Below are 27,094 nucleotides of genomic sequence, written 5' to 3'. Positions count from 1 at the left end.
TAGTGCTCATCCTGCAGAGCAGGGTTTACCATCAACAGCGTTCAGCAGTGCTCCCCTACAGCCAGTTGCTAAAGCTCGCCTCTGCACCTTGAATCTTCCTGTACCAGCATGGGGAATGGTCCCTCCCGGTGCCAGCACAACCTGGCTGCAGCCGATTCCTCCTCATCCTCCCCTGCACCATTCCCTCACCCACTTCGGGAAGAAGGGAAGTGTGGGGGGGTGCGGGAGGGCCGAGGCACAGGTAGCCCAGCTGTCAGAGCCTGTGTTTTGCAGGGCAATGGGAAGAGGGAAGGTTTTCTTTGGATCCTGGTCCCTGGGTGTAACCAGTATAACCTAGATTTCAAATATTTTATTTCAGTTACTTTGATTTGTTGACCTGCTGGTGTTTCAAAAGGGAAGCACTGGGTATCTGCTGGGTCTGTGCTGTACCAGTTGCATAGCATTAGTGGAGCCACGCTTCTGACGGGGGGGTAAAAATCTGTCTGGATGTGCTGGTCTTTTTTTTCTTTTCTGTTTTTGTCACCTTCTCTTTCCCAATTTTTTTCTGAGAAACCACCATTCATACAGTAACTAGTGCTATTGGGCAAGTCCATCGTAAGCATGGTGAAGGACAGCTAGCTCTCTAAAAAAGCACGCAAGCTGTGAATTTTAAAGAGTGAAAACTTTCATTATCCTTGTCATATAAGTGGCAACGCTGGTGAATTTTCTGGGAGCAGTGGGCAGGAGGGGCAGCCCCTTGGAGCAGAGGAGCCTGTTCTTGCTGACGTAAGAGAACGGCAGGGCCTGGCTGCTCCCATGGCACCGGCCAGGGAGGTGCGAGACCCAAAGTGGCTGGTGATGCCACGATGTTGAGATGGTATTGAGGCAAACGCTATATTCCCTCCGCTGCTGGCAGAGGCTGAAAAGGAACAGCCATTGGCTTGGGGGATATTACTGCCTTGTGTAAATCTGCTGCCATTTATTTTGCACTCTTAATTGGCACCATACAGGCAGCAAACCCTGCAGGAATGGTGGGTACCGGCAGCTAGGAAGGTGTTCGCGTGCTTAGGTTTCTTTCCTACAACCAGGCTAGGGCAGCAAGCACGACTGTAGCCACGTGGTGTTTCTTGTCAGAGATGCTGGAGTTGTGTGGTTGCCAGTCACTGGAGCAACAACAGACTTCTCCCCTTGGAGTATTTTGGAAATCAGCCCCCCAAAAGTGCATCTTTTAAAGTTAAATTAGAGTAATGGACTGGCAAGCTGTCCCAACAGCCTCCATGCTATGCTTCTAGTAGAAGAAATTCTAGGTATTTTTTTAAAACACAAGACTGTGGGGCTCAGGGTGAGCATAGTCTCAGTCCCAGTCCCCAGTTTTTTACATCAGGGCTTGTTTGGAGTAAATTCTGCTGTGATGCTACAAGTGCAGTGAAGTGTCAGGAGCATCGGTGCTCCTGGAAAGTGCCTTTCCAGGCACTGCTGAAGTAGGCACTGTGTGAGCTCTTTTAGTCCTATTTTGGACGTAGATGAAAAAGTCAGCATGCTGGATAGTTGAGTCCTGTTGGATACCTTGCCTTTCCTACTGTACTTTCTCAACAGAGGATTCAAAGTCCCCCTTCTCTTATGCATAGAATGGGTGCAGGACATGCTGTAATGAGCATTTCCAACACCCTTCCAACAACCCCTTCTTGCACTTCTTCAGGAAACCACCAACAAGACTGAATATGAAAGAATTTTATTTGTTGATCTTAAAATCCCCTGAATAGCAGGCTCCAGAATCAGAATGGAGTAAACCTGAGTTTCCAATGAACCATCACGAAATGAGATACCAAAGACCTCTCACTACCCCATCAGTTCTCTGGAAATCTTAAAAATGCAGAATCCGTGACATGTTGCTGTGTTGAGCAATACCTCACTGGGACTGCAGCTGAACTTCACACACGAGCGTGGATCAACATGTGTAAGGGCTGTAAAATCTGTCCCTGAACTTTTATGTTTGCAACTAAAAATGCAATTATTTAGTTTGCAGATTGGTTTGGGATCTCAAGGTGTAAAGTGTGGTAAGGATGCAGGTACACGTACAATAATTAAACTATACCCAGGAGAACCAAGGGAAAATTGCTAACTTTTAATGTGAGCAACCCATGGCAAAAATGTCCTGTTTCCTCCCTGCTAGGGATGGTGGAAGAGCCATACCCTTTCCAGCGCAGCGTTGAACAACATCATGTAGCTGATTGCTTCAGAGAGAAATGTTACAATTTCATAAGTTCAAAGCAGCGTTCTGGATTTAAACGAAAGAACGGGTCATAGGGTAACACAGAGTTTGTAGAAGCAGGCAGGAACGGCATACATTTGGACCTTTTAAAGTCAGTTGCCTTTGCATGAGTTCACTAAAAAAGGAAGGTGCAATGATTTCTTTTCTTAATTTCTTTTCTCGCCTAATACATCCTTTAATTTCAGCCCTGCTGTAGCGAGTCAGACAACTCGATCAATCAGCACAAGAACACCCTGCAGAAGTATGCAAGACTTTGCAAGGCACCTCACCGCTGACTCTTTGCTATAGACAAGGAACTGGGAGAGGTGATGCCCTCTGGTAAGCAGAACCAAAATCTCTGGTCCAACCCAAAGCACTGCTCCCATATGCTATGATTGATCGTGTGGTGGGTACAAAAACACTCTATGGTCCAGATGAACCTGGAAACGGCGGTTTCTGCTGAGGTCGCCTTTCTCTATTCAATGTGTGCTGAGTTTTGTTGTATCTTTAAAGGTTTCTTAGACTTACTGGGTTGAGTTCAGCTCAGATAAGCTCCTAATTCTTCAACTCTGCACATACATACATGAGGCAGAGCATGAAGTAGCTACACTGGATCCACTGTTTCTTAATTCTGGGCTGGGCTGGAACATCTCCTCTATCGGAGGAGGCTCATAGAGCCACCTTGCATTTGTCTGGGACTCTGAGGAGTGGTGGGGAGTTGTATGTCCTGATGAGAACGACCTGGAAATGTTTTATTGAACTTATTTTCCAGTTATCTAAGTTTTCTGCTGGGTGTTTTGGTTTTTTTTTCCTAACAAACTTAAGAAAAATATTTTTATTAAAGTCCATCAAGAAAAACACTTTAAATTGAGTGGTTTCCATGTTGGAGTTCTTGGTTTTCATTAAAACATTATGTTATCACTAATGGTAGGTGCTGACAGGATTAGCTGAAGTGTCTGATCTTTTTTTCAGGGGTCTGAGTCTGGAGTGCCTTGTAATGAAACAGTTTAGTGCATACAGTCTAGTTACTATAGACTGACAATCAAACAGGATGACTCAGCCAGCCCCAGACCAAGCTCATTTAATTTTTGAGCCATGCGGTTTGTTTGCATTTCATGGTGGGGGACAAGAGAACAAAATTAAAACTCGCCTGTAAAAGCAGCTTCTGGCTTGGAATATTCCTCTGGAAAAGAAAAAAACTTCTGACATGGTCACGGTGCCCTGATGTGCTTTTATCTTTGACCCAAGGGGTTTGGTGTGTTACTACAGGGCTGTGCAATTCACCTTCTTGGGGAAGACTGTTGCCTCCCCCCCCCCGCCAAAAAAAAAGCCCCCACAAAACCAAACACTTAGAAACCCCATGCAGTGGTAGACCAGAGCCTGTGAAAGCTCTTCACTTACTTCAATGCAAAGTCAGGCAGATTTGAGCTGATTTTGCACAGAAGCAAACTAAGGGCTGCCCTCCAGGCTGGGCCAGGGAGGCAGGCAGCGGTGGGTGCAGGCAGGCTGCAGGCAGCTCCTTCTGCAGCAATTGCCCGATTGTGGCTAGCTGGAGCAGGGAGCAGCATGAGTGATTGCAAAAATCAGTACTTGTCAAAGTCCAGATTACTGTAACGAAAGTGAAGTTTGGGGGCTAGCTTCAACCAGAGTATGACTGGGGACCACTGACAGTCATGTCTCAGGTGCAACAGCTGCCCTCCCGTCTCTGCAGCTCTTCTACAGGCAGGAAATCTTTAAAGGATGGCCACCGACCTCTGTTGACCCAAAGGAATGAATACTGACCATGCAGTGGCTACAGGGCACTGCACTCTTCCTGCTAGCCTGAAAAAACAAGCATCCACGAGAAATAAAACAGAACTCTGCAAGGAGTTGTCTCTTGTCCATGAGCCTGGGCTGGGGAACACAGCTCTTGTCCAAAGAAATTCCTCTTGCTCATCCTTGACCTCCCAGGCTGTTGGCCGCCATGCAAGGAAGACGTCCTCCTCCTCCAGGACACTGATGGGGCTGCGGTACGCCTTGCCTCTGGGAAATGAGTTTGTGAAAAATTACCAGCCCTCCCCCATCCCTTTCTCCTCATAACAGCTACCTGTGGGAAAACCTGATTACCTCCTGCTGGTAGGTCTATGGCCTGCAGGGTAGGTGGGACTGGACTTTCTTCCAGAATTATGATATTCCTTTAGATGTTTAAGAGGTAATTTAAAGATATTTCAGTTGCATTTTGAACTTAACCAGTCTACAGATTGGTTTTTGGAGAACAGCTGGTTCTGTAGCAATAGCAAGGACCTGCTGAAGTTGTGTAACGTGCATGATCCTTTTCTGCAGAAAAGGAGTTCCCTGTTTTCTTAGCTAGGAAGGCTAACTTACCCTTTTTTCTTTTTTTTTTACCATAATCAAGATAATAAGGGGGGGAGGGGGAAGTCATTCATATAATCTGGTTCTGCTAAGCTTTAAAGTACATGAATTGCTTTCTTACCTAAATAACGCTCAATGCCATTTTCTTTGCCATTTTATACTTGCAAGGAGCTGAAGACATGAGCAGCATATGTAATCGTGTTAGGATGCAGATTGCAGAAATCCTCCTAGGTGTTAATTGTTCAGACTTGAACCTTCTCTCTCATGTGAAGAAAACAAAGCAAATGCTACCTGCAGTTGGATAGTCACTATTTTTAGCTTGGCTGGAACATAACACCAAAGGGCGTGGTGTGATTTTTCTCATCTGTGCATTGCCATGCCTCATGAGCTGGCTTTTGAGCACCCTCCTCCTGCGCCTGTCTGGGAAGAGGTTGGAAGTGAGCAGGGCTGGGTTACCTGTGTCTGTGCATAGTCTGCTCCACCCCACTGCTGGGCCTACAGGATTGCTGGAAAATAATAATCACAGCCCAGTGAGATTATAAAACAGTATACATGGGATTGTGCTGCGCTCATGGCATGGCATGGGGCCCTGGAGGCAGAGGACCGATGTGGTCAGTCACCCGCACCAAAACCACATCTGGGAAAATCCCAGCTCCCATGACCTGCCACACTGGGTTTTGCTCATACCATTTATTAGGGACCGGATCTTGCAATAAATCCAGCACCCTGCCAGACCCTGGTAAAAGTCGGTGTCTGGACAGAGCGAAGAGTGAGTGTTGCCTTTAATACATTCCAGGTATTTAAATTGATACCTTTCCCCCACGCTTTGACTTTTCCTGCCGTGTACAGAGGCAAACCTGGACCGTGCCCTGCGGCAGGGTCAGCAGCAGGCAGCAGAGCAGAGGTGCATCCTCAATGAGCTACGTACCACCTCAGGATCCAGCCCCCTCTCCCACCTCGGATGGATGAAAGGAAGATGCAAGTTCACAAGCTGCTGTACCAGCCTAACCTCTCTGCTTGGGCAGATAGAAATTGGAGAAGAAAATGTGGCCCATAGGCTGCTGGGCTTCACACTAACCCATTCCTGGGCAGAATCCTGGCTCCAAGTGAGATTTTGCTTTCTTCCATGTGCGGCAACTCAGTGACACAGAATTTTCCAGCAAAAAAACCAGATCTGCCCTTTTTAGCTCAGGCTGTGTGTGGACTTGCATTTGTAATGTTGTCTGCAACTGCAATCTGAGACAATTGAACCTGCCTAATTGTTGCTGTGTGTATATGCTGCACGCGTGCCAGCAGGGATTATACATCCTCCCTTCTTGTTGCTGTTGCTGCCTGGGGTCTCCCATTTCTCTACCAGTTAAATGTGTCATATTTTCATTGAATACCAATGTCCCGACACTAAGAAGAGATAAACACGACGCTGGCATAATGAATCATGGGCTCTGGTAGACTTGCTCAGCCCCAGGAGACCATCTGGAGCTGGCCAAGGGATGAAACACCATGGCCTAACTCTTGTTTTTCTTCACTTTTGCCTGGAAAGTGCACGCACGGGAATTCAGAAAACAAGACTCATCCTGCCTGTGCAAGAATCCAGGATCCTGAACAGGCCAGGAGGAGGAACGCGCCTGGGAGGGCAAGGGGGCTGAGTGGCATCGCCCTCTGCCCTGCCCAGCACCCCTCTCTGAGGAGGGGGCTGGCTGCTGCTGCTGCCTGGGGAGCTCTGGCGAGGGACTGGCCAGGCATTGGTTCTCTGGAAAAAGCCTTGATCACTGCAGCGCATGGCAGGCTGAGCACGGGGTGGTACCAACACCCTCTGGTGAGAAGAACAAATGAAAGGGAGAATGTGGACAGAAGTGCACATGTACAATACCATGCAACCCTCTCCCTCTGCTCAGGGCAGGGTAGGCTTCAGGACAGACATCAGAGATAAAGCCTGACTGGAGAGGAACAAGATGTGAACAGCAAGAAGGACCAAGGAACTTGGAAAGATGACCTATGAGGGCAGACTGAGCAAACTGGCACTGCTAATCCAGAGGAAGGAAGACTGCGGGGACTAGTTAAGCCTTTAAGTATATAAACGACTATCAGAGAGTAAGGCAGTAAATTGTTGTCCCACTGGAGATAGGGGAAAAATTACAATAATAGAGATTTTTGAAAAGACATCAAGAGAAACTTTCCAGCTGCAGGATAAATAAGCCCTTGAAAAGATACAGGTTGGGACATCTCCATCAATAGATACTTTTAAGACCAGGTTAGCCAAACCTTTGTCAAGAATGCAGCTTTGGGCAGCAAGAATGGACAACATGGATTTTTGGGGTCATCTTAATTTCAATTTTTTTTTAGTTGGTTTCACTGTGCCGAAGCCAGAGGCTTCAGAAGAAATTTTCTGCCATTGCATGGGGTGAAGGCATTCACGCACGTCCCAAGTGTGGTGGGCCTTCTGTGCAACTGGTCTGCCCAGCACGTGTGATTTGCCTGCAATGCCAGGAAAGCCAGGTTAGGCAATTGAGGAGGTGGCAACTTTTGTCATAAAGTTATTAAAGCTTTAATCAAAGAGTTAAGGAATTGAAGCTGTGACAAAATATTTTTTTCATGTAAAAGCCACTCAAACCCACTTTATAGGCCTCTCACTAAGGGAGTCTTTGAGGAAGATTCCTTTAAACAGCCCCATAAAAGCATTATCTATTGTTCCTGTACTTCTAATATTAGCAGGCACAGAGCATAAATATTAATCACTTCATTGGGTAGCTGTGTGCTCGTCTGTAACATTTCCAGCAATGCACAGGTAAGTGAGCCCCCTCCCTGCTAAGACAGTCATGACTAGAAGTCCCATAAATATAGCCGTGGGGTCAAAGCTGTCAGCCAGCAACCTACAGACCTGCCTGCTTCTTTCCACTAAAGCCACCAAGGGCACTGGAAGCGGAACTCGATGGAGAATCAGTAACGCCGGGACACGCACCAGCAGCTGCTGGTGCTGGAGGTGGTAGAAGAATCCCTGAGCTGGCCTGGGAGGTGGCTGGGACAGGACACGAGCATGCTAGGGCAAAAGCCTTCTTTTTAAGTTGTTCCTCTTTTAAGGCTGCCCATCTCTTTAGAGTGACAAATGGAGAGGAGTGACTGTGACTCCCAGCGCATACCCTGTAACTGCTTGTTCTTCTGCAGCGTAGGAAAAAATGACTTGGACGAAGATGCTGACACCGGCTCTGTGCTCCAGAAAGAAGCACCACCAGAAAGTAGGAGTCATGAGCCTGAAAAAGCCAGTACAGCTCAGCACATCCCTCTGGAATTTGGATGCTCTCCCTCGCTCCCGCTGTGGTCTCCTCTGCTGCCTGACCAGGGGCATGGCAAGGCAAGGGGGTGAGGTTCACCCTGCGGAGGCTCCTGGGCTCCAGCAAAGATTGCTTTCAGTTATCTGCAGATTTTGTAAGAGTTTCCAAAGGTAGGGAAAGGTTTCCCTCCACCATGGGTGGTCCCTCTTCAGGCACCGTCAAGGTCTGAAACCTCGGTACAGCAAGAAGGGAGGGATGAACAGTGTCAGCAGGCAAGGGGGGGGATGTGCTTACAGTGCTTTGGGGATATCTGTACCATCTGGGCAGGCAAACTTGTTCAGTTATGCTCGCACCTTCCTGCAAGCAGCGCAGCATAAGGGGAACCTGAGATGGAGCCGAGGACCCGTGAGAAGGGCACTTCTGCAAGAGGGGAGTGGGTCGAGGGAGAGGCAGAAAGCGAGCCCGTGTGTTACTGACCTGGGGGCCCCGAGGGGGAAGAGGGCAGGAGGCTTTTGTCCAGCTCCTTGAACTGACAGCAGGTAGCTACCTCCATGCAGTCCAAGTGCAAAAGGACTGGGAAGATGCTCAGTGAAGGATCTCAGCCTAGGCTAAGACCTTTCTGAGCAAGCGTGCACATAAACATAACACAATTAGTGGTAAATGTGGGCTGGCCAGCTGCCCATCTCACTTATGTCCCTACTCAAAAGAGCCGCGGGAACTCATCTGCCTTCAGGTTCAGCGTATATGTAAGGTTTAACCAGCTTTTAAATGCTGGGAGGTGCCCTAAACCATTTTGCCTATGGAGGAAAGTGTCTGCCTGCTGTGAAACCCTAGCTCCAGTGCTCATGCTCCAACAATAGCGCTCTCGGCCAAGGGTCCTGAAGGGCACTGTTGTGGTTTAACCCCAGCTGGCAACTAGGCACCACGCAGCCGCTCACTCACTCCCCCCCACCCAGTGGGATGGGGAGGAGAATCGAAAAAAAGTAAAACTTGTGGGTTGAGATAAAGACACTTTAATAGGACAGAAAGGAAGATAATAATGATAATGATAATAATAATAAAATGACAATAATAATACAAGAATTGGAATATACAAAACAAGTGATGCACAATGCAATTGCTCACCACTTGCTGACTGATGCCCAGTTAGTTCCCGAGCAGCAATCTGCCCCTCCCAGCCAACTCCCCCCAGTTTATATACCGGGCATGACATCACATGGTATGGAATATCTCCTTGGCCAGTTTGGGTCAGCTGTTCTGGCTGTGTTCCCTCCCAACTTCTTGTGCCTTTCCAGCCTTGTTGGTTGGGCATGAGAAGCTGAAAAATCCTTGACTTGTTGCTAAGTCGTGTTTATACTAACTGAAAACATCAGTCTGTTATCAACATTCTTCTCTTACTAAATCCAAAACATAACACTATACCAGCTACTAGGAAGAAAATTAACTCTATCGCAGCCAAAAGCAGGACAGGCACGGGGTGCTCTATGGAAACCCGGCCAGGATCTGAGCCCCATGCCCCAGCCTTGCCCAGGCAAGCAGGCTCTGCTTCCCTGATGCTCCTGAGCAGTGCATCAACCTGCTTGCAGGAGGCACCCTATCCAGCCCCTCTGCAGCCAGGGAGAGGCACCAGCACTTGGCTGCATCGCACACGAAAGCCATGTCTCCCCCTTCAATTCTCCCCCAGGTGCCTGGCTCAGACTGGTACCAGCCTTAATGGGAGCACCTGGGGAGAGCACAGTATTGCAATGTGAACCTGCATTCTGTAATAGCGCTGCAGGTTAATTCTTTTCTGGGGGTTTATTTCAATTTTCTGGCGGTTTATTTCAAAATACTTCATGTGTCCTTGCAGATGTTTCATCTCTGATGTCAGAGAGCCCTTGGGAAGACCTTACTCCTGTGGGAGTGGAGAGGTCCACATGCAGGGAACATCAGCTGCTGCCAAGGTGGGAGTGATGCAGAGTGAGATGCCAAATTTGCACACAAACTTGTAGGATGCAACCCCAGACCAGAAGCTGACTCCTTTCAAGGTCGAAAACCATGGATACACCCCAGAAACAGTTTGCTTGTTCTTTCCAGTTGAGCAGTGGAAGCGCAGCAGCCAGGGTAGGTACAGTGTACCGTGTCCTGCAGCCCCAATTGCCCCCCAATGGGGAATGGTGCCAATTTAAGCAGGACCCTTGTTTTGGCTTGTGTGGTCAGGGTCTCTCTGTTCCAGACTTCAAGCTTGTATGATAACACTAATCATGTTAGCTTGCCTGGAGCCTAATTAGTACGTAACTTGGCAAAATGTATTTGCACGCACTGATCCCTGCTCGTGCTTGCATGTTCAACAAAGAAATACAAAAGGCTGGAAGAGGTTAAAAGCCTGAAACTAGTTTAAGCCGGAAAGTAGCCGTGAGCCCCATTTTTGGTGCTGTGGGAGGCCCTCAGGCACGTGTCCTGCACCACCGGCACGCACGGGTGCTGGGGCTGGGCCCGACGGAGCCGTGGGCCAGATGGCTCTCCTGGGGGTGGCAGTGAAATAAGGTGCTGGGGGAAGCTGCCTGCGCCTTGCTAATGAAGTATTGATACATCTGCATCGTATATTCAGAAGAAGGCTGTAGTGATCGAGATAGATGGCAGCTTTGCTGGAGCCAGTCTTGGTGTTTATAATAGGGGTACGATCGCTTTTTGTGTGTTTCCAGAAAAAACCTCCCCGAAGGCAGGCGGGCAGGGAAGGTCTATGTGTGCTCCCGCCCAAGGATTTCTGCTGGGGATGGGGAAACTTTCTCCCAGGCAAGTGCGACAACTGAGCAAGACCCTCTCCCCTGGCACGCTCCTCCGTCAGAACAGTGTCACCGATCACAACGGTGGCACAGGTCGCGCTGCAGCCTCGTTAACGGCTTCCCGGGGCAAGGACGCCTCCGTTACGGCGGGGGATGGGGAGGTAGGTGCGGGCGAGGAGGCACCCCGCGGGAAGGCTCGGGGGCTGCTGGTCACGGGCAGCCGTTGCTCTCCTCCGCAGCTCTGCCATGGCGGGAGGACGAGGAGGAGGATGCTGCGGCGCCGCTGCCCTGCTCTGAATGCCTGGTTCTTTCCTGGAAAGCAGCCGCCCTGAGCTTCTGACCGGTGCCAGCCCCCCCGGTACCGTTCACCGCCTAACACCCCTCACCTCGCTCCTTTCGCGGGGCGGCGGCTGCGGGGAGCGCCCGCCGGGGGGCGGCGGGGGCGCGGGGGGCGCTTGCCACGGCCCCGCCGGAGGCAGCCGGGCTGGCGGCGCCTCCCCCCCCCGCGGCGGCGGCCGCGGCCCCGGCCCCCCCCGCCCCGCCTCGCTTTGCCTCGCTTCGCCTCGGCGCAGCGCCGCGCGGGGGAGCGAGGCTTAAATGCCTCGGTCGCGGCGGCAACAAAGGCGGACGGCGGTGAGTGACGGAGCGGGAGGCGGAGGCGGCGGCGGCGGCGGCGGGGCCGGGGCCGGAGCGCAGGTGCCGCGGGAGGGCGGGAAGGGCCGCGCCGCCCCCAGCCCGGCCCCGCGGCCGCTCGGGGTTCTCGGCGCGGCCGGGACGGGTGCGGCTCCGGCGCGGGGGCAGACCTGCGAGCGGCGGGCGGTCTCGAGTGAGCGGCGCGGGGCGCTGCCTTGATTGACAAGTGCCAGTTCAGCTGCGGCGTAACTTTATTAATTTCTCGTATGATTATTTTTATTTTTTATCCGTATAACCCCGTAAAGATAAACTCTTAAGCGGTAGCTGTTCATGGCTGTGACTGCCCGGGCTTGCTTGTCCCCCCTGCCTCGGCCGGACACCGCCCCCGCGCCCCGGCCGCTGCCCGGGCTGCTCTCCCGGGGCAGGGGCGGGAAGCGGCGGGGCCCCGGCCTCGGCCCCGGCCCCGGTCCCGGTCCCGGCCCCGGTCCCGGCCCCGGTCCCGGTCCCGGTCCCGGTCCCGGCGGCGCTCGGCGGGGCTTCGCCGGCAGAAAACCCGGTTGATCCTGGCCGCGGAGCCTGCCCCGTGCCGGCACCGAGGGAGGTCGGGCGGGGGCATCCGTGGCAGATAATGCCAACGAAGAACGTACCCTGTGCCTCCAGCGCCTTCCTCTCTTCGTATTTGTGCTTACTCTCGTCTGAACGTAACTGATCCTTGCTGGCGCGGGTCAGTCCGCACGGACCAACGAGTTGTGGCAAGGGGTATACGCTGCGAGTAATTTTAGAAGTAGCTAGATTCGGTTTTAATAGCTCAGAGCAGGTCAGACTGCAGAGAGGAAGAATAATGTTTAACATGTTTTCTGTGTTGCCATGCACTCGTGTTTTCTTTCGGGGCAAATCTCAGTTGCTGTATTTACGAGCCCCCCGCAAATCGGGGCGGTGGAAGGGGACCCAGGGAGTTGAAGGAATGGAAACTGCTGACGCTTGATGATGTTTCCATAACTGCATGCTGCAACTGGATCTAATCACTGACAGCGTCAAAACAAAGATAATCTGAGAGGGAAAAGGTGCCGTTGTGGGGCAGCTGGGTGTAGCAGGAAATTTTCTTGGCTGTGAGGGAGTGAGAAACCAGAGCTGCCTGTTAATGTGTGAGGAATGAATCTAACCTGCAATGTACAACTCCTCCCTTAGCAGCATGCTCACTGGACTGCACTTGCCTAAAAGGTTGGTAGCTAATCTAACGGGATTTTATAACCCTGCTTACACAAAGGATTGCAGAATGATTTTCCTGAGCTGGGATAACCTTAAATGTGTGGGAGCACCGTGATGCACGCCTGCGCCATCCTCCTGCTCTCGGAAGGGAGTCAGTGGAAGGAGACCCCAGCAGCATGGGACAGGCTTACCTAAAGCGTGTTACCAAGTGGGAAGAAGGCAGCTTTCTGTCCCCAGCTTTTGCTGCAAAACCTGGTTATTGCCCTTAGTCGCGCGTCTTGGAGAGCTGTCCTCATCTGCTGGGGTCCAGGATGAGCTAAGGTAACAAGTACACATGCCTTGCACTTCATAACTGTGCCCTTTTGCCTGGGTCACAGTGTCAAGGAAGGTTTAAGTGAAGCTTTGAGTAACTGAGGAGTTCGTATAGTCTTGAGTGATGCTGAATGTTCCCTGGGAGGAGTAATATTCCCAGGAAAAATCTTCCCCAGAAGGCCCCTGGGACAGAGGCCAAGAGCATCTAATGAGACAAACCTTTCCTATTAGCTGCAGCTTTTGCTGTTGGAGGGTGAGGGCTTTGTGGGGGCTGGAGTCAGCAGGCACAGGGACCTCCGAGGGCAGGCTGCCTTTTTCCAGGTCTCCTCTGCCATGGGCAGCCCATCGCCTTGCCTCAGCATAAGCCGCTGCTTTGGAGGTGATGCAAGTGCTGATTCTAGACAAATCATCCATTTTCTTCTGGCATAGCCAGAAAAAAAAACGATTTCAAAATCGGTTTGCTGCTGCTGGAGGTGAGGGTGCTGCAGAGACGAGCAGCTCCGTGGTGCCGAGGTGTGTGTGCTTGGGGAGCTCTGGCGCAGCCGCCGTGGGTGTTGGGGATAGGACAGCCTTGAGGGGCTGCATCTTGGCTCCAGATAAATCTATCCACTGGCTTTCTTTCCTTAGTTTTATGGTCGCTTCCCTTCGGTGGGCAAAATACTGTGGAAGGAGCTCTGTTTTGGGCTGCGTTCGTACGCAGCAGCAGTGACTTAGTGTGGGCTTTGTGGGTATATCGTGGGGTCCTCTGCCTAAACGTGTGCCTCTGGCAAAAGCAGTGACTGGCCTGAAACGGTGATTGACACCCTGTGCAGTGAGCTGCCACGTTATCGGTGGTGCTGCAGTGCTCAGCTGGGCGTGTATGCATCTCTTGCTGACAGCCAATGTGAGGTTAAATTTCAGAAAACAGGAGGAATACATGATCGTCTCTACGCAATTCCTGCGCAAACAAATGTTTGTTGATGAGGCTTTGATAAGCAGGCTGCTTGCTCTGGTGGCTACTGTTCACAAATATTCTGTAACCTGGTTAAAACCAAACTGCAGAAATGGAGGTGCATCGTCGTTCACCAAGACCTAGTTTTCTAGGGACAAAATAGGCAAGTACTTAAATCTTGATTTGAAGCAATTGCTGGCAGATGCCTGTGTCGCAGAAGCTGGAAATGCATGGGCGGAATGAGAGGTGCCACTATGAGATGGCCAGGGGTGGTCTAATGAATGGCAAAGCAGGCGCAGCCAGTAATGTTTCTTGTCTTTAACTCTGTCCTTGAGACCATGGTGCAAGAGGAACTCGGCTGCAGAAGCAGATTACTGTATATTGAGAGGCTTATTTCCCTGCCTGCCTCTGTCAGAGCATAGGTGACCCACTGAAGGGCAGCTCTTTGCCGAAGATAGTGTGTGCATGACGCTGCCCGCGCCGGCATCTTAACCACAGACACTAGGGAAGCACATGTCTCTCCTTGCTTCTGCGTTGCTCCAGGCTGGAGGAAGCGGACGATGATAACGGATGCAGGCTGAAGTCCACATCAGGTTGTCCTGCCCTTTGCTCTCAGGCTGGCTGGCACAGAGGAAATGTTAGAACTCAAATTCTTCCACCTCCTGTGCTTCTCCTGACCTGCTTGATCTGTTGCATTGGCAGCTTTTGAAAGGGCAGAAACGATGCAGCAGAGTCGTGGTCCTCCTCCCTTTCCACAGGAGAGGCTCAGTGGCACGTGCAGCCCTTGGTGAAAATGTCATTTCCTGTTCTCAACTCGACATTCATAAAGATCATGATAAAAGATCTGACAAAATCATTTTGGTCATCTTTTATGAAATGCATGGATGTTTTCCATAGCCCTCAGATTTTGCTAGAGTGATCTAAATCACAATTCTGCACAGGATTAGCAATCAAAGAGCATTATGAATCAATCTGATACTTTGTCTTAAACATAGCCCTTCTTACATTGCTGACCTACATATTACAGCTTTTGCTGTAACTGCCTCACTGATGAAGGGCTTTGTTTTTGACTGTAAAGTGGCCCAACTGCTGGAGATCTTTGTGTTTGGAGAACATTTTCCTTGGGATTACATACAGATTGACTAAAATTCCTGGTGACTTCAGATGTGCTTGAAGTCTGTGCTGCTTGACTGGTAACTTGTCTATGAAGTGTGAAATATAAGTGGTTCCTTTGAATGGACTTGTAATTATAATTGTGCTGATTAAAAAAACTAGAAGATGAAATGAGATGCTTTCAGTGTAAAGTGCTCCTAGGTGTCTAGCCAGCAGGAATCATTGTTAGCAGATGCTCTCATCACTTCTGTGATTAAAAACCTTGGAAAAACTTACATATTTGAGCCACTTGCTTTTAGATAAAAGTCAAGGTCTGTTGCCTTTCTGAAACGTGCACTGCAGTTCAGCCTTTAGCGAATTGTGAACCCAAAGCTTCCTCTGTAAAACCTCTCCCTAAGGTTTGCTGATGGTACTGATGCAAATGCACGTCTGCTTATTCCACTCGCAGGCAAGTTTTCCTTCTGATTCCTGGAGTAATGAGGTGAACGATGATAAAAAGGAGGGTCCAGAACTGGGTCTGCGAACAAGTGACTTAGCTGTTTTAAGGCAGCACTTAAGCCCATTCCTACCTGTTGTTATGATTTCAGCTCTGCAAGATAAATCCCTTAGCTTGCAGGACACTGGGAAGCAACAGGAAGTGCATGTACTAGTGTACGTGTGCTTCCCAACGTGTAGGAGTAGACTGCATATGTGCTTCTTGGTGTGTTCACTGGTGCCAGGGTTGGTAAAGGTCCTTTCAAGTGGAGTGTGTGTATGGCAGCGGGTTCACCTGCAGATCTTGGGTAGGAAATCTAAGTTGGTCCCATGAGCTGCTAGGAGCTCATCTGCGAAACTACTAACAGGGCTGCGTGGCTGAGCACCTCTGTGCAACGTAGGAGGTCTGTCCTCTAGTTTTTTGTCTCAGCAGGTCCCAAGTCATGCCTTTGCTTAGCTCGGGTTTGCTGGTCCCTCAGGAGCATTTGGAAGCTGCCTGCTGAGCTTCTGCCTTGGGTGCTTGGCTTGGGGTGTCTCTGAACTTACAGCTCTGCCAGCAAGTCATCTGATGATTTTAAATATTTGCTCATGATCTGTTGCTCACAAGTTACCACAACCTCTGTTCACAAACAAAGGTTGCGCAGAAAGCTGCAACACAGTATCTTGCTTATTCTTCTTCTAATAGCTCAAAAAAGGTCAGTTTGTGAGATCTTTATTTAAAAAAGAAACATTGCCCAGAACATCCCCCCTTTTACCAACAGGATGCTGAAGGACAGGGAGGCCTCTGCTTTTTTGCATTTACTCCTGTGCCCCAGATGCCTTTGCCTGGGAATGGTACATCTGTACAGGCAGAAGAAGAGAGCTCTTTGCCAGACTGTGCTGACATTTCTATGTGCTCCTGATGGGTGTTTCCTCTGGGAACTGGCAGCTACTGAAAATTAACTGAGCGAAGCCGCTTGCTGGTACGTACGTACCTCTGAGCTGCTGGAGGAAGCAGAGAACATAAACGCATCCAGCACAAGATACCAGTCTGTCTGTCTGTACGTTGCATACTGATCTTCGTTCAGCAGCTCCCGCGGTACTGGCAGGCGTGTTGTTCACGGAGCCTGGGCTCATGCCTGGGATTCCTGGGGGTGAGAGAAACTGGAAACAAGCTAGTGCTCCCTTCATAAATATTGCATCCATTCCCACTTACAATAGATGGAGCAGTTTGCATTTTCAACTGTAAAATTTTGCAGAAAAATAGAAGTTGTTGACAGCAGTGATTAATGTTTTTAATATGCATTATGGCTTGCCCTTTGTATCTTTGTAATACAGCATTTGCTGTTTAGAAAATCAAAGGGGTTCAAATCAGCCTGGCTGTGTTCACTGGATTTTCTGCAAATACCCTGCGTGTGCCAGCAGAGACCCTAGTCTGTGGGAAGAGTGTGTTGACACCTAATGGGATGGGATGACAATAGGAATTGCTGTGACAATCTTGCAGCAATGATAGCTACTTTCTAAAATGGATCTCCTGGGTACTAAAAGAGATCTGTGGTCATGGTTTCCCCCTGCAGATGACTCATATCAAGGAGCTGCTTTTTATCTTGAAATAACATTTAACTCACAATACCAGAGAAATGAGTTTTTTGTTTCTTCTAAATTTGTTTGTAGGACAGAATCCTCAGGAAATGCTGCAAGCGGAGGGGTAGTGTAGAGCTCCCTGTGCCTTCTGAACAGAGCAGCTTGGGCACAGAGCATCTTGAAAGCAATTAGTTTGTATTTTAAATAAATAAATAAAAATTTTCTCTGCACAGAGAAGATACCTTCATGCCATGAGTTGCATTGCCTAGCAAGACTGAAAATTTGAGTGTGATCCTTTGTTAGCTAAGTTGGGATGTTATGTTTGTTTATTTGGTTGGGTTTTGGTTTTTTTCTCCTTTCCCCAAGGTATAGTTCTGCATAACTTAAAGATTTTACTTTGGTCCAGGGATGGATAATCACTGTTATTTCTTGCTTATCCCTATGACTCGGCTGTAATCCTGCCATTCTTTGTGCTTGCAAGGGGCCTTAAGGAAATAAGAGGTTTGGATGTACAAGATTATAATTGTTGGGATCAAACTATATATAGTTTTGTTTACATTTTTTTTATACATTTATATTGATACTGCACACAGCTCTTATTTCTCCAGCAGAGATTCAGTGTAAAGAATTGCTGGGGAGTCGGGCACTTTGTAAGTGAGGTCCATTAGCAGAAACGGAGCAGAGGTGGAAACGTCGTGTTCTGGCTCCTCTTGTGCTGATTTTTCATGGGTGAGTCTGACTGAAATACTGTATGTGTTTTATGAGAGTCTGGAAGGTGCTGGATGGATTTTGCTCTCATCCAGATAACTGTGTCACTGAATTTGAAGTTTGTTTCCTATTAACAGCGGTTCTTGCAATCTTGAAGTTCCGCTTTTCACAAATGCTTGTGTCCATGAAAGAGCAGAGCTTTCCTGGGAAGATCATAAAAGAGTGACTGGTTGTGCCTTAACAAATTCCTTCCAGAGCTTGATAGCATGTATTTGATGGAGTCTGTAACTCTGCTTAGGAAGCTGCCTTGCACCTTTCTGAATGAAACACATCATAGAGGGGAACCTCTGCTCCAGTAAGTGACATGCTGTGAGTTACCTCCAACAAAGACTGCAGTGGCAGGTTTTAGTGGAACAGAGATGGGATTCAGGCTGAAGGAATCAGGAGCAGAGATGAAGGAAATAGTCCCAAGGATGTATTTTAGTATTGGCGGCAGGGCGATTCCCAAAGGCAAAAATAGGATCGATAGAAATAGATGTTGCTTGTGCCTGTAACAAGAAAGGGTATTTTGAGAGATGCGAGAGTGCCCAGCTGGAAAAGAAGGAAGAGCGATGCTGGAAGGACACTTAAATTCAAGAATGATCTGTGCGATGGGTTAGTCAGGCTTTCTGCTCATGATACAAAGTGGGGACTGAGGGATCGTTGGCATTTTCAGGCTCTTCAAATTTCATTTAACTTGTGTTTGAGAACAGCTGTCTGGAATCTGTCAAAATGAGAGCTCACCTATGGATTGAGGAGTCTGAAAAGGTGGTGGAGACTTGGCGTTGAGCGGTGGCTCCATGTGTTGTGTCCATGGACCGCTGCTGTGCTAACTATGCCGAACCATCGGCAAGGCTGCCTGCTTTTAACAGAGGGATCTGAAAAGTGCAGAGAGGTGGGGGAGCTGCATGGAAGGAATCTCATTTTCTTTAGATTTATCTGCTTGTTTTCAGAGCAGTCACTACTTGCTGTCTTCTATTTTATTCTTTTATAACGTAGCATGGGTGCTGACAGGGAATATTTTAGGTCCTGTGGATGCGGCTCACCAGTTTCAAATGTGGTTAGAAGTGCATTTTTAAAAATCGAGGGGAACTCCTTCAAGTCTGCACCTGGGGTAAAAATGAAATTAATTTTCAAGTGTGGCATAGCTCCCTTCTGCCTTTCTGCTCTCAATTTTGGAAACGTCACTTTGCAAAACACCCAGCTCTTTCAGATGGACAACAGTGATGCATTTCAGTGAACTACGTGTTCTAAGGTTACGTTTTCCTTGTTATTAGGGGAGTGCAACTGGATAAATATTTTATTAGATATTAATTGATTGTTTAATTAGATGGATAGATGATCATATACTTGCAATCCAAGGAGAAAAATTCGGAAAGGTTAATTAAGGATTGGTTGTAAAATTTGATGTCAGAAATGGTGTCAAGTTTCAGTGTGGACACTCTTAATTAAATGTAGTTTAGTTCATGCTGGCAGTGAATGGAAATGAAGGAAATTTGGGCTTGCTGTAGCTACAGATGTGAGGGTGTACCAAGGTCATAAATGAATATTAACTTATACTTTTAAAATTCATACCTGCCATTAATTTGGCTTGATTTTTCCCATCTGTCTCCATGCAGACACTCTGGAAGCCTGACTTTTTTTGAAGTATTGCAGAAATGCCTTTTTCCCCCCACTATTCCTTCGCAACCTCCGAGCTGAGGTTTTTCGCTGGGTGAGGACAGCAAGTAAAACCCTGCAGGTAATATTTCAAATGCTTAATTTTGTGCTTAAGCATCATCTCAATGGTGCCAGTTTTTCACATCTGTGAAGCGTTCTCAGGCATGAATGTCACGTCCCGCCACGCATGCACCGAAGCAGGTCGGTGCGGTAGTGGGGTGACTGCCTCTGAGGTTGCAGGAGCAGGGGCAGGAAAGGGCTGGCTCTATCACAGCTGCTTCTGCTCATGGCTCAGCTCCACTGTTGGCAGGGTTTTAAGCGGAGACTTAGACGGCCCATCGGGCAGCACTCAGCCTTCTCAGCACCTTGGCGGTGGTCTGATCGGCAGCTGAGTGGATAAAACCAATCACTGCTGTCAGGAGGTCTCGGGTCTTTCTTCGCAGCTTCCACCATGTGGATCTCCCGTGGTTGCCGTAACTCTCTGATCTGGAAGAAAACAAACCTGGGGTGTGATTAATCACTACACAGGGCTCCCAGCCAGTGGAGGGAGCAGCTGCAAGCGCATTGCCAGCCCCCCCTGTCCCCTAAGCGTGCAGCCCCAACACGTGCTGTTCTTGGCCAGCTGGCACCCGGGGGTTGCGGGGTGGTGACGATGACTTTTGGAGAGCCTGGCCCACCCTTTCTGCCCTAAGCTCACCTGCGAGGATTTCAGTAACCATAGGCTGTGCTGGTGGTGGGGTTTTCGTGGCTAGATTTTTCTATCACTGGCTGCTTTTCTAAAGAAACACTCAGGCTGGGCAAGAAGGTAATCATGTCCTCCTTCTCCCCATCTGAGATTGCCCCACAGGCTATTGCGCATTTTAATGCTGTGTGTTGCAATCTTGCTATTGTTATAAAGTGTTTCTTAGATCAGCAGCCTAAAGAACACCTTGCAGGCATGCCCAGAACACCCGATCTGCACACCTTTTCCCTTGACCAAATGCCTGGCTAACGATACACTCCAAGAAACCACCTCCCCTTGTCAGTGTTGCTCCTTTTAGCCCCTCTCAGCTCCTGCCAGGTAATAGCAGGGCTTGTTCCTAAGGAGCCATCTCTTAGAGGGCTTTGGTTCTCGCTGGTCCTTGGGCATCTTTGACTTCCCCCCCCACACACTTTGCTTGCATTCTTTTAGGTTTCATGAAAGCAAACTCTAGCATTGAAAAAAAAAAAAACCACTACAAAAAAACCCCAAACAAAAACCCCCCAACAAACCCCTCCAAATGTCCAGATATATCCTGCCTCTCTTCTCTGTAGTTAATATTTCTTATTTTTCTCCAAACTGAATTTAGCTGCTGGTGTTATCAGTAGTTCTAATGAAATTTTTTATAGCTGGTTACCAGGAGACCATTAGATGTATGTTTGTGTCAAAAAGTAGGTGTACAGGTTCAGAGCAGATGAGCTGCAAAAACTACCCCCTTAAAAAAAGCCTTGGGAGAAGCTACTTTGGTGTTGGTCACTGAAAACAAGCAGTTCTTCAGCTCTGGTTTGGGGAGGGGGATCGAGGAAGTTGAGTTTTTCTCAAGCAAGTTGGGTTTGAAATGGAAATGTTGTTCACGCTTGCAGTACCTTGTCTGGGGAAAGTGGTGAGAAACTTTTGTGAAGCTGGTAGGTGTGGAAAAAGGATCCTGCTGGGGTATTGCCTGGGTGAGGCTGCTGCTGGGTGAGAGAGATTGGATTAGCCATAATTTGCACAGGTAACCTTTCTTCATGGCCATGGTGTAGCTCCTGCTTGAACCATGGCTGTTGTGTGGGTTGGCTGTGTTTCTGTTACTGCACTGTGTCCTGGTGAAGCGTGGGAAACAGGAGGTCCTGCCTGAACTTGCTAGGCAAGTTTCTAGCTCTGTTCACGGGAAGACAGTGTGATAGTGGGGGATTTCTTCGCTAGCATATCCTGATAAAGTCACAACTCAGGTGTGTGTTTCCCCAGGCGTATGGCCAAGATAGCAATCAGTAACTGGATTTCCAGTTGCTGCCCTTGAGGGCTGTAACACTGTTCTGGGTAGCAGAGGTTAAGGTCTAGCAGTGGTGATCGCATGATCCCCAAATCCCTGCCGAAGGCACCACCTGAGTGCCTTCACTGCTCTCTGCTTTCTTGGCCGCTGAGCCTCTCTTCTGCAGAAAGGATGCTGTTTGGGTTTCTGTGTCTTCTGTGGTGCCGTTGAATTTCTCCAGTGTTTGCAAAGACCTGTTGCTCTGAGATGATGATCGTTCTTTTGCCTAAGCACAAGCTGCCCAGCATATGTGTGTAACTGGAATTAATTGCAGCGGTCTGCAGTAGCCCTAGGCTTGTCCTAGAATTTGCTTTAATAAAGGGGAATGGGTCTTTAATGAAAGTGGAAGGACTTGTATTTCCCCTGTGTCCTGGTTTCAGCTGGGATAGAGTTAACTGTCTTCCTAGTAGCTGGTAGAGCGCTACTGCTACTGGAAACTGCTGCCTTCTGCTCCTTTAGCTTCAGCAGTGGTTGGTGTCTGAAGTATCTCTCCTGCAGTATTGTGAAGCAATTGAATTGAGTAAGGGTCAACGATAGCTTCTTAAGCTGACGGCATCAAAACCAAGCAAAGCTATGTCCCCTGAAAATGAATGCAATTCATGGAATTCCTGTAGCTCAGACTATGTTCATGTCTTTGATTTTATTTTTTATTATAATTTATTTATAAGAAGGTTCTATTTTGTAGCAGAGGTGGTATACTAGAAGCATCAGCCATGTCAAAAAATTATGTATAAATGCAACAGTTTACTTTGTAGTAATGGCAGGTTCATCAAGTATTCCTGTGTCCTTGTAGAATTGTTCAGCTGTCCATCTGGGTCTCAGTAGCAGGACAAAAGGGTTGCAAAGCCAGGCTCTCAGAAGGCAGGATAGCATTTAAGTTACTTACACAGCCCAAATTTGACTTGGGTATGGGCTACAGGTTCTGACTACGCGGTTTCACAGCTGCTTCTTGGCTTGATGCTGCCTTGCTCGTTGTGCAAAACGGATGTGTATTTGTGGTTCTTCTTCTTTTTTTTTTCTTTTTTTCTTTTTTTTTTCTTTTTTTTTCTTTTTTTTTTTTCTCCTCTGAGGCTGTGCTTTACTTGTTGTGCAGTTAAACCCTGCCCCAAGGACAGAAATGTAAGTTCTCCAGTATGCTTCTCTGTGGGGCTCCTCATAAATGTCTGAGCATCTGCAGTTTGCAGTGTGTTTGTTGGAAAGCATCTCTGTGTAGATGAGGCACACACAAGGTACCCAGCCAGTTCTGCGTGCTCTTCTGGGAGATTGCCAGGACTTCACTCCTCTTAATAATTTCTGATGTCTGTGAAATGCAGTTCTGATGCTGACAACTCAGCCCAGGGGTCTGACCTTCTGCAAGGGTCTGGCAATAAGGGATGTGAAAATTTTATTTTAAGATGTTTATTTGGTTTCATAGCAGCTCTAACAGAAGCAAGGCAGGAATCACTTCTCTCTGGCAGCTGATTTGCCTCTCTCATGGCACTTTATCTGGCCTTTGTGCCTTACTACACCTTTTTTTTTTTTTTTTTTTTTTTTTTTACTTATTTGGTAAAAAAACCCCAAACAGGTAGAACCTTGCTTCAGCACGTGCTTCTGCTGCGTGAAGGAAGTATGCTGTGACAAAACGAGGTGCAGGATTATAATGTCTTTTTTGATGTGTGGGGAGAGGAGAGGGCTGTTATGCCAGGGGCTCGGCTCCTACATCCACTGCACAGACTTCTTCCACTTGAGTGATCAGCAGGCAGTCGTAATCAAACATTGTCCTCTCTATGGACCATTGGTGGGGAGGATTGGTTTTGTGGAGAGGACTTGTTGGCTGGTTGGCACTAGTGACCTGGGGAACTGTGGGCTCTGTCAGTGGCCCGAGAGGCAGGTAATTGCTCCAGCCCTTGCCTCTTCTCAAGCTTGTTCCCAGCCCACCTCCAGGTCCTTGCCTTAGTCGTCTTCATGGACCAGCCCTGGCCTGAAGCTCCTCAGCATCTCATTTGAGTTCTTGGCTGAGCCCTTGTCTGGGCTTCACATCCCGCTCGCCTGCGTCAGGTAGGCCTGCCCTATCCAGGCTCCTTTGTTCCTCGCATCTTCTCTTCATCTGACTGACGTGACCGGGGGTGCAGCTGTCTCTGCTAGTGGTGGCGTGCATTTGTGTCCCTGCTCCCCGTCAGGACACCCTGTGGCAGCACACGTTGGTGCCCTCCTGGCCCTGCTGGCACCCGCTCTGTGCTGCTGGCGAGAGGGAGCTGCTGTGCCGCTTGGCCTGGTGGCCCTCCTGGATGGTGCGCTGCTCTGCAGCGGTTTAATGATTTTTCCATTTAACTGTAATTAACCTGACAGGCAGGGTTTGGATTATTATGTTGTAGAAGAGTTGTGGTGGCAAGACTTCTAATTTTGGGATGAATCAGCATTAACAATTAAGCAATAAACAAATACAATCTCATTTACAAGAACACAGGCAGCAGGAGGTTTTCCTCTGCCAAAGCAGTCATCAGGCAATTGGTTATGTTGCAGCTGGGTAAGGTGGGAAGGAGAAATAATTTCTCACCTGGAGAAAGAAGATAAGCCATAAGTCTCTGCTGGCTGCCAGTGGGAGGGATGCTGAACGATAATGGAAGCTTGCTGCCTTCTTTTGCCTCCTGTTCCCACTATCTGTGATTACTGACTGTTAGTGCACATACCTGTCACACTGGATCCTGGATGTTACTAGGATATTAATTAATTCCCTTTAGGCAGATAAACTCACCTGGGCTGGTACTGGACCTCCAGCATCCTCCAGTATCTTTTCATACAGATCTTCAGTCTGAGGAGGGAGGAAGAATTAATGATAAATTAGTGATAATTTCTACAATATTGTTGTGTGTGAGGGGGTAATTTTGGGTCCTTACTTAACCTTGGCATCTTCCAAGGTATCTTCTCTTCTGTTAACTCTCTGCTAGTATTCCTGGTGGTGCAAATGCTTGCCCTGTAGAAGTGCTGTGTTGACGAATTTGTCAAACTCGGGCTTGACCAGAAGGCAAGGAGGCCTGATCACTCCTGTGCTCATGGCTTGTAGGACAACTGCTGAGGATTCGAGCTCTGCTGAGGGATGCTGCCCATCTGCAGCTGGTGGCTCCCAGCATGGGCTTTGTGCACATCTGGAAGGAGCCGGGCTGCCAGAGGTGCTCCTGAGCAGGCAATCTCACTGTCCTGCTGTGGTGAGGGGCGCATGTCCACTCGATCCTCTTACCTCCCAGAGATGCTGGTGACTATTTCTGAGCATCACACCCTGTTAGTGGGAGGGAGTGGGCAGACAGCTGAGCAGCTCCGGCAGCTGCAGCCTGGCTGTTGCACTTCCTCTTCCAGCTCTGCGGCTGCTCCAGGCGCTGCCACGGCAGAAACTGCACGCCTTTGATGGCATCTCTGCGTTCACTTTTCAGTCACGTATAAAGGCAGACTTGGGCAGGGAGTGGGGAGTCAGAGGTGGATTGTCGTACATTTTTAAAAGTGATGTCCCTGAAGGAGTGCTGTGTGGCTGGACGATGGGTGTGCAGGGCTTGCTCGACCGCCTGTGCTCCTCTGCATCCCTTTTCTCTCCTGTTTGTATTGTTTCCCGAACTTAAATGTGCCCTTACTGCAGGCCACAAAGCCTGATGTGAGCACAGCCTGCATCAAGGGGATCCTGCTGCTGAGCTTGCTGGCTGGGGATTTCCTAACCTGACATGTAAATGTGCTGGGGCTTAGGCTCACCATTACTCATACAGACTTCCTGTACTGCATTACAGCTGTCCTTTGGTCTGCCTGTCCAAGTTTCCTCGCCGGAGGGTGGTTTGCTCTAATTGCTTGCTGTGATGGCTGATCCCTCGCTGGGTGAGGTGGCTCGCAAAGGTTGCAGCTGTGCCAAGGTAGCACTGCTGGCTGGGAGAAGCAAAGAAAGGTATTTTTCAGTCTAGCAGCCAGCTCTTTCTGTTTTTCTCCCCTTTGACCTAATCCTTAAGTGTTGTTTTAGTTTCGTTCTTTCTCACCCGGCAAGAACCTACACAGGCTGGTGCTGGTGGGACCTCAGCGCTTGTGGTAAGGCATTGCATGCCAGTGTTTCTTTGCACCAAGCAGCACTCCTTTTTTTCTGTCTTCCTCCTTTCTTGCTTTTTACCACACTCTTTTTTTTCTATCTTCCTGCCTTTCCTCATCACCCAAAATTTGTAAAGCACAAGCTTACCTTTTTCACACTGCTTTCCCTCCCTTGCCACCGTGCGCTGCAGTGTGTTACGGTCCTCGGGTGGTTCAAGCTGGCATAATTTGGGCTGTCAGCATATTAGGACCTCTCCTTAAGCTGTGAGCGCTTGGGTTCCCTGCTGAAAGCAGAAGGCTGAGCTGCCGGACTCAGGGGTGAAACATATGCCAGGCCATGCACATACACTGGAAACTTGCCCAGGGCAGGATAATTATGGGAGGCAGTGTTTTTCAAGCAGACTGTGTGCTCTCACTTGCTAAACAGTCTTGTGATTAGTATCTTATTTAAGAGGATTTTAGGACATGTGCTGCAGTTACGCTGAGTTTCTTTTAGAAGTAGGGGAGAGGTTAGAAAAATAAACTCTGGAAAGGCTCTTTTGTGTTTCTAGCAAGGGTCATCAGATAAGTGCAGTGCATCACTGCTGTGTTGCATCAGTGTAGGCAGTGGGTTTTGCTATTAATGGTTCAGTGGGAGAGGGATCCGCAGGAGGGGCTTTGTACATGCATTTATACAGGCTGTATTGCTGAGATCTCCTTAGGGACCCAGAACTCCAGTGCTGAGGGTGAGTTCTCCTGCCCTGATGTCGGCATTACCAGTTGTCCCCGACCCTGGCTCCTGGCATTAGACTCTGGGGAGATCTGCAGCCAGCAGGTCTTCAGCAGCATATTTTGCCTTCAAAATAAGGCTCTGCGTGCTGTTTTACTCGAGCACAAGGTGTTGGCAGCTCGTTGTTGGTCTTACCCAGGACTCCCTCACCCATGGTATTGGTGCAGCAGCATCTGCAGGCTCTGGGCGTTTCCATGTCACTGCTGACTGGCGGTGTGGTCCCAGCTGGTGGTTGTAGTCACCAGTCTGGTGGTTTCTGATCAGTCTGATGTGGCTGTCTGACATCTTCCCCTTAATTTCTTTCCTAGGCTAGAGAACTCGATTAAGAGGGAGATGGGAGTATGAAGAATTGCATGCAGAGCACGGATGTGCTCCCTGTGGTGGCATCTCCTGCAGATCTTACCTGGCAATCTGCTTCTGCCTGGAAGGGTTTGAGAGGAACTGCTGTGGAAAGCAAAGGAACCTGGAGATGAAGGTGATGACCATGGCTCTTCTTCTTTTCCCTGCCCCTCTTTTCCCTTTCACATGCCTGCAGCAAGAGCACGGCTGCTGTCGGTGTGACAAGGCCACGTACATTCAAGAAGCACTGCTGTTTGCACTGGGGCTGTCTTGTATTGCATGTGGAGTTGGGAGGAGGGTGAAGAAAATGGGAGGCATGCTCTGCCATTCCCCTTGCAACTATCCTATATTTCTCTTAAAGCAAAATGCAACATTTATTCTGCTTCTTGTGGGAGCCCTTGTAGGTGTTGATACATACTGGTTATGCTCCAAAGATACATGTCTAAGATCCAGTGATTATTCTGACTTGCATAAAATTAATATAAGATGTGTGCTGCGGGCTCATTTCAGTTACGGCTCTCCCCAGAAACCCCAATCCTCTAGAAAGGTATATTGCTGGTGTGGTGCTAGGTTAGAGTAATTAGCCAGCTGCTTTCACAGCTGACCTCTGCTGAACATGCCCGAAGTGCTTTTGTTGGTGGTGCCACTACTTTCCCTTTCT

At 48.8% G+C, this 27,094-nt stretch overlaps 1 protein-coding gene across 8 annotated transcripts in view; it reads left to right on the top strand.

The window, feature by feature from the left end:
- Positions 1-27,094, top strand: part of ST6GAL1 (ST6 beta-galactoside alpha-2,6-sialyltransferase 1) — a 90,227-nt gene that overhangs the window by 30,868 nt on the left and 32,265 nt on the right. Inside the window, exons 3-4 of one of the 8 annotated variants that reach the window (XM_075031948.1) lie at positions 2,437-2,569; positions 26,403-26,569. Coding sequence is in view for 1 of the 8 variants with exons in the window: in XM_075031956.1 (XP_074888057.1) it covers positions 2,560-2,569 (10 nt within the window). In the remaining 7 variants the exon portion in view is untranslated. Of the gene's footprint in view, positions 1-2,436; positions 2,570-9,761; positions 9,955-11,139; positions 11,250-11,407; positions 11,514-24,796; positions 25,329-25,543; positions 26,051-26,402; positions 26,570-27,094 lie in introns of those variants that run through there. The other 7 variants (XM_075031947.1, XM_075031951.1, XM_075031954.1 and 4 more) reach the window with 7 other exon arrangements.

The sequence above is a fragment of the Buteo buteo genome, chromosome 7, assembly GCF_964188355.1.
Source record: "Buteo buteo chromosome 7, bButBut1.hap1.1, whole genome shotgun sequence".
In the NCBI taxonomy this organism is placed as follows: Eukaryota; Metazoa; Chordata; class Aves; order Accipitriformes; family Accipitridae; genus Buteo; species Buteo buteo.
Note: the sequence above shows the minus strand (reverse complement) of the source record. Positions and strands in the feature narration are given on the sequence as shown.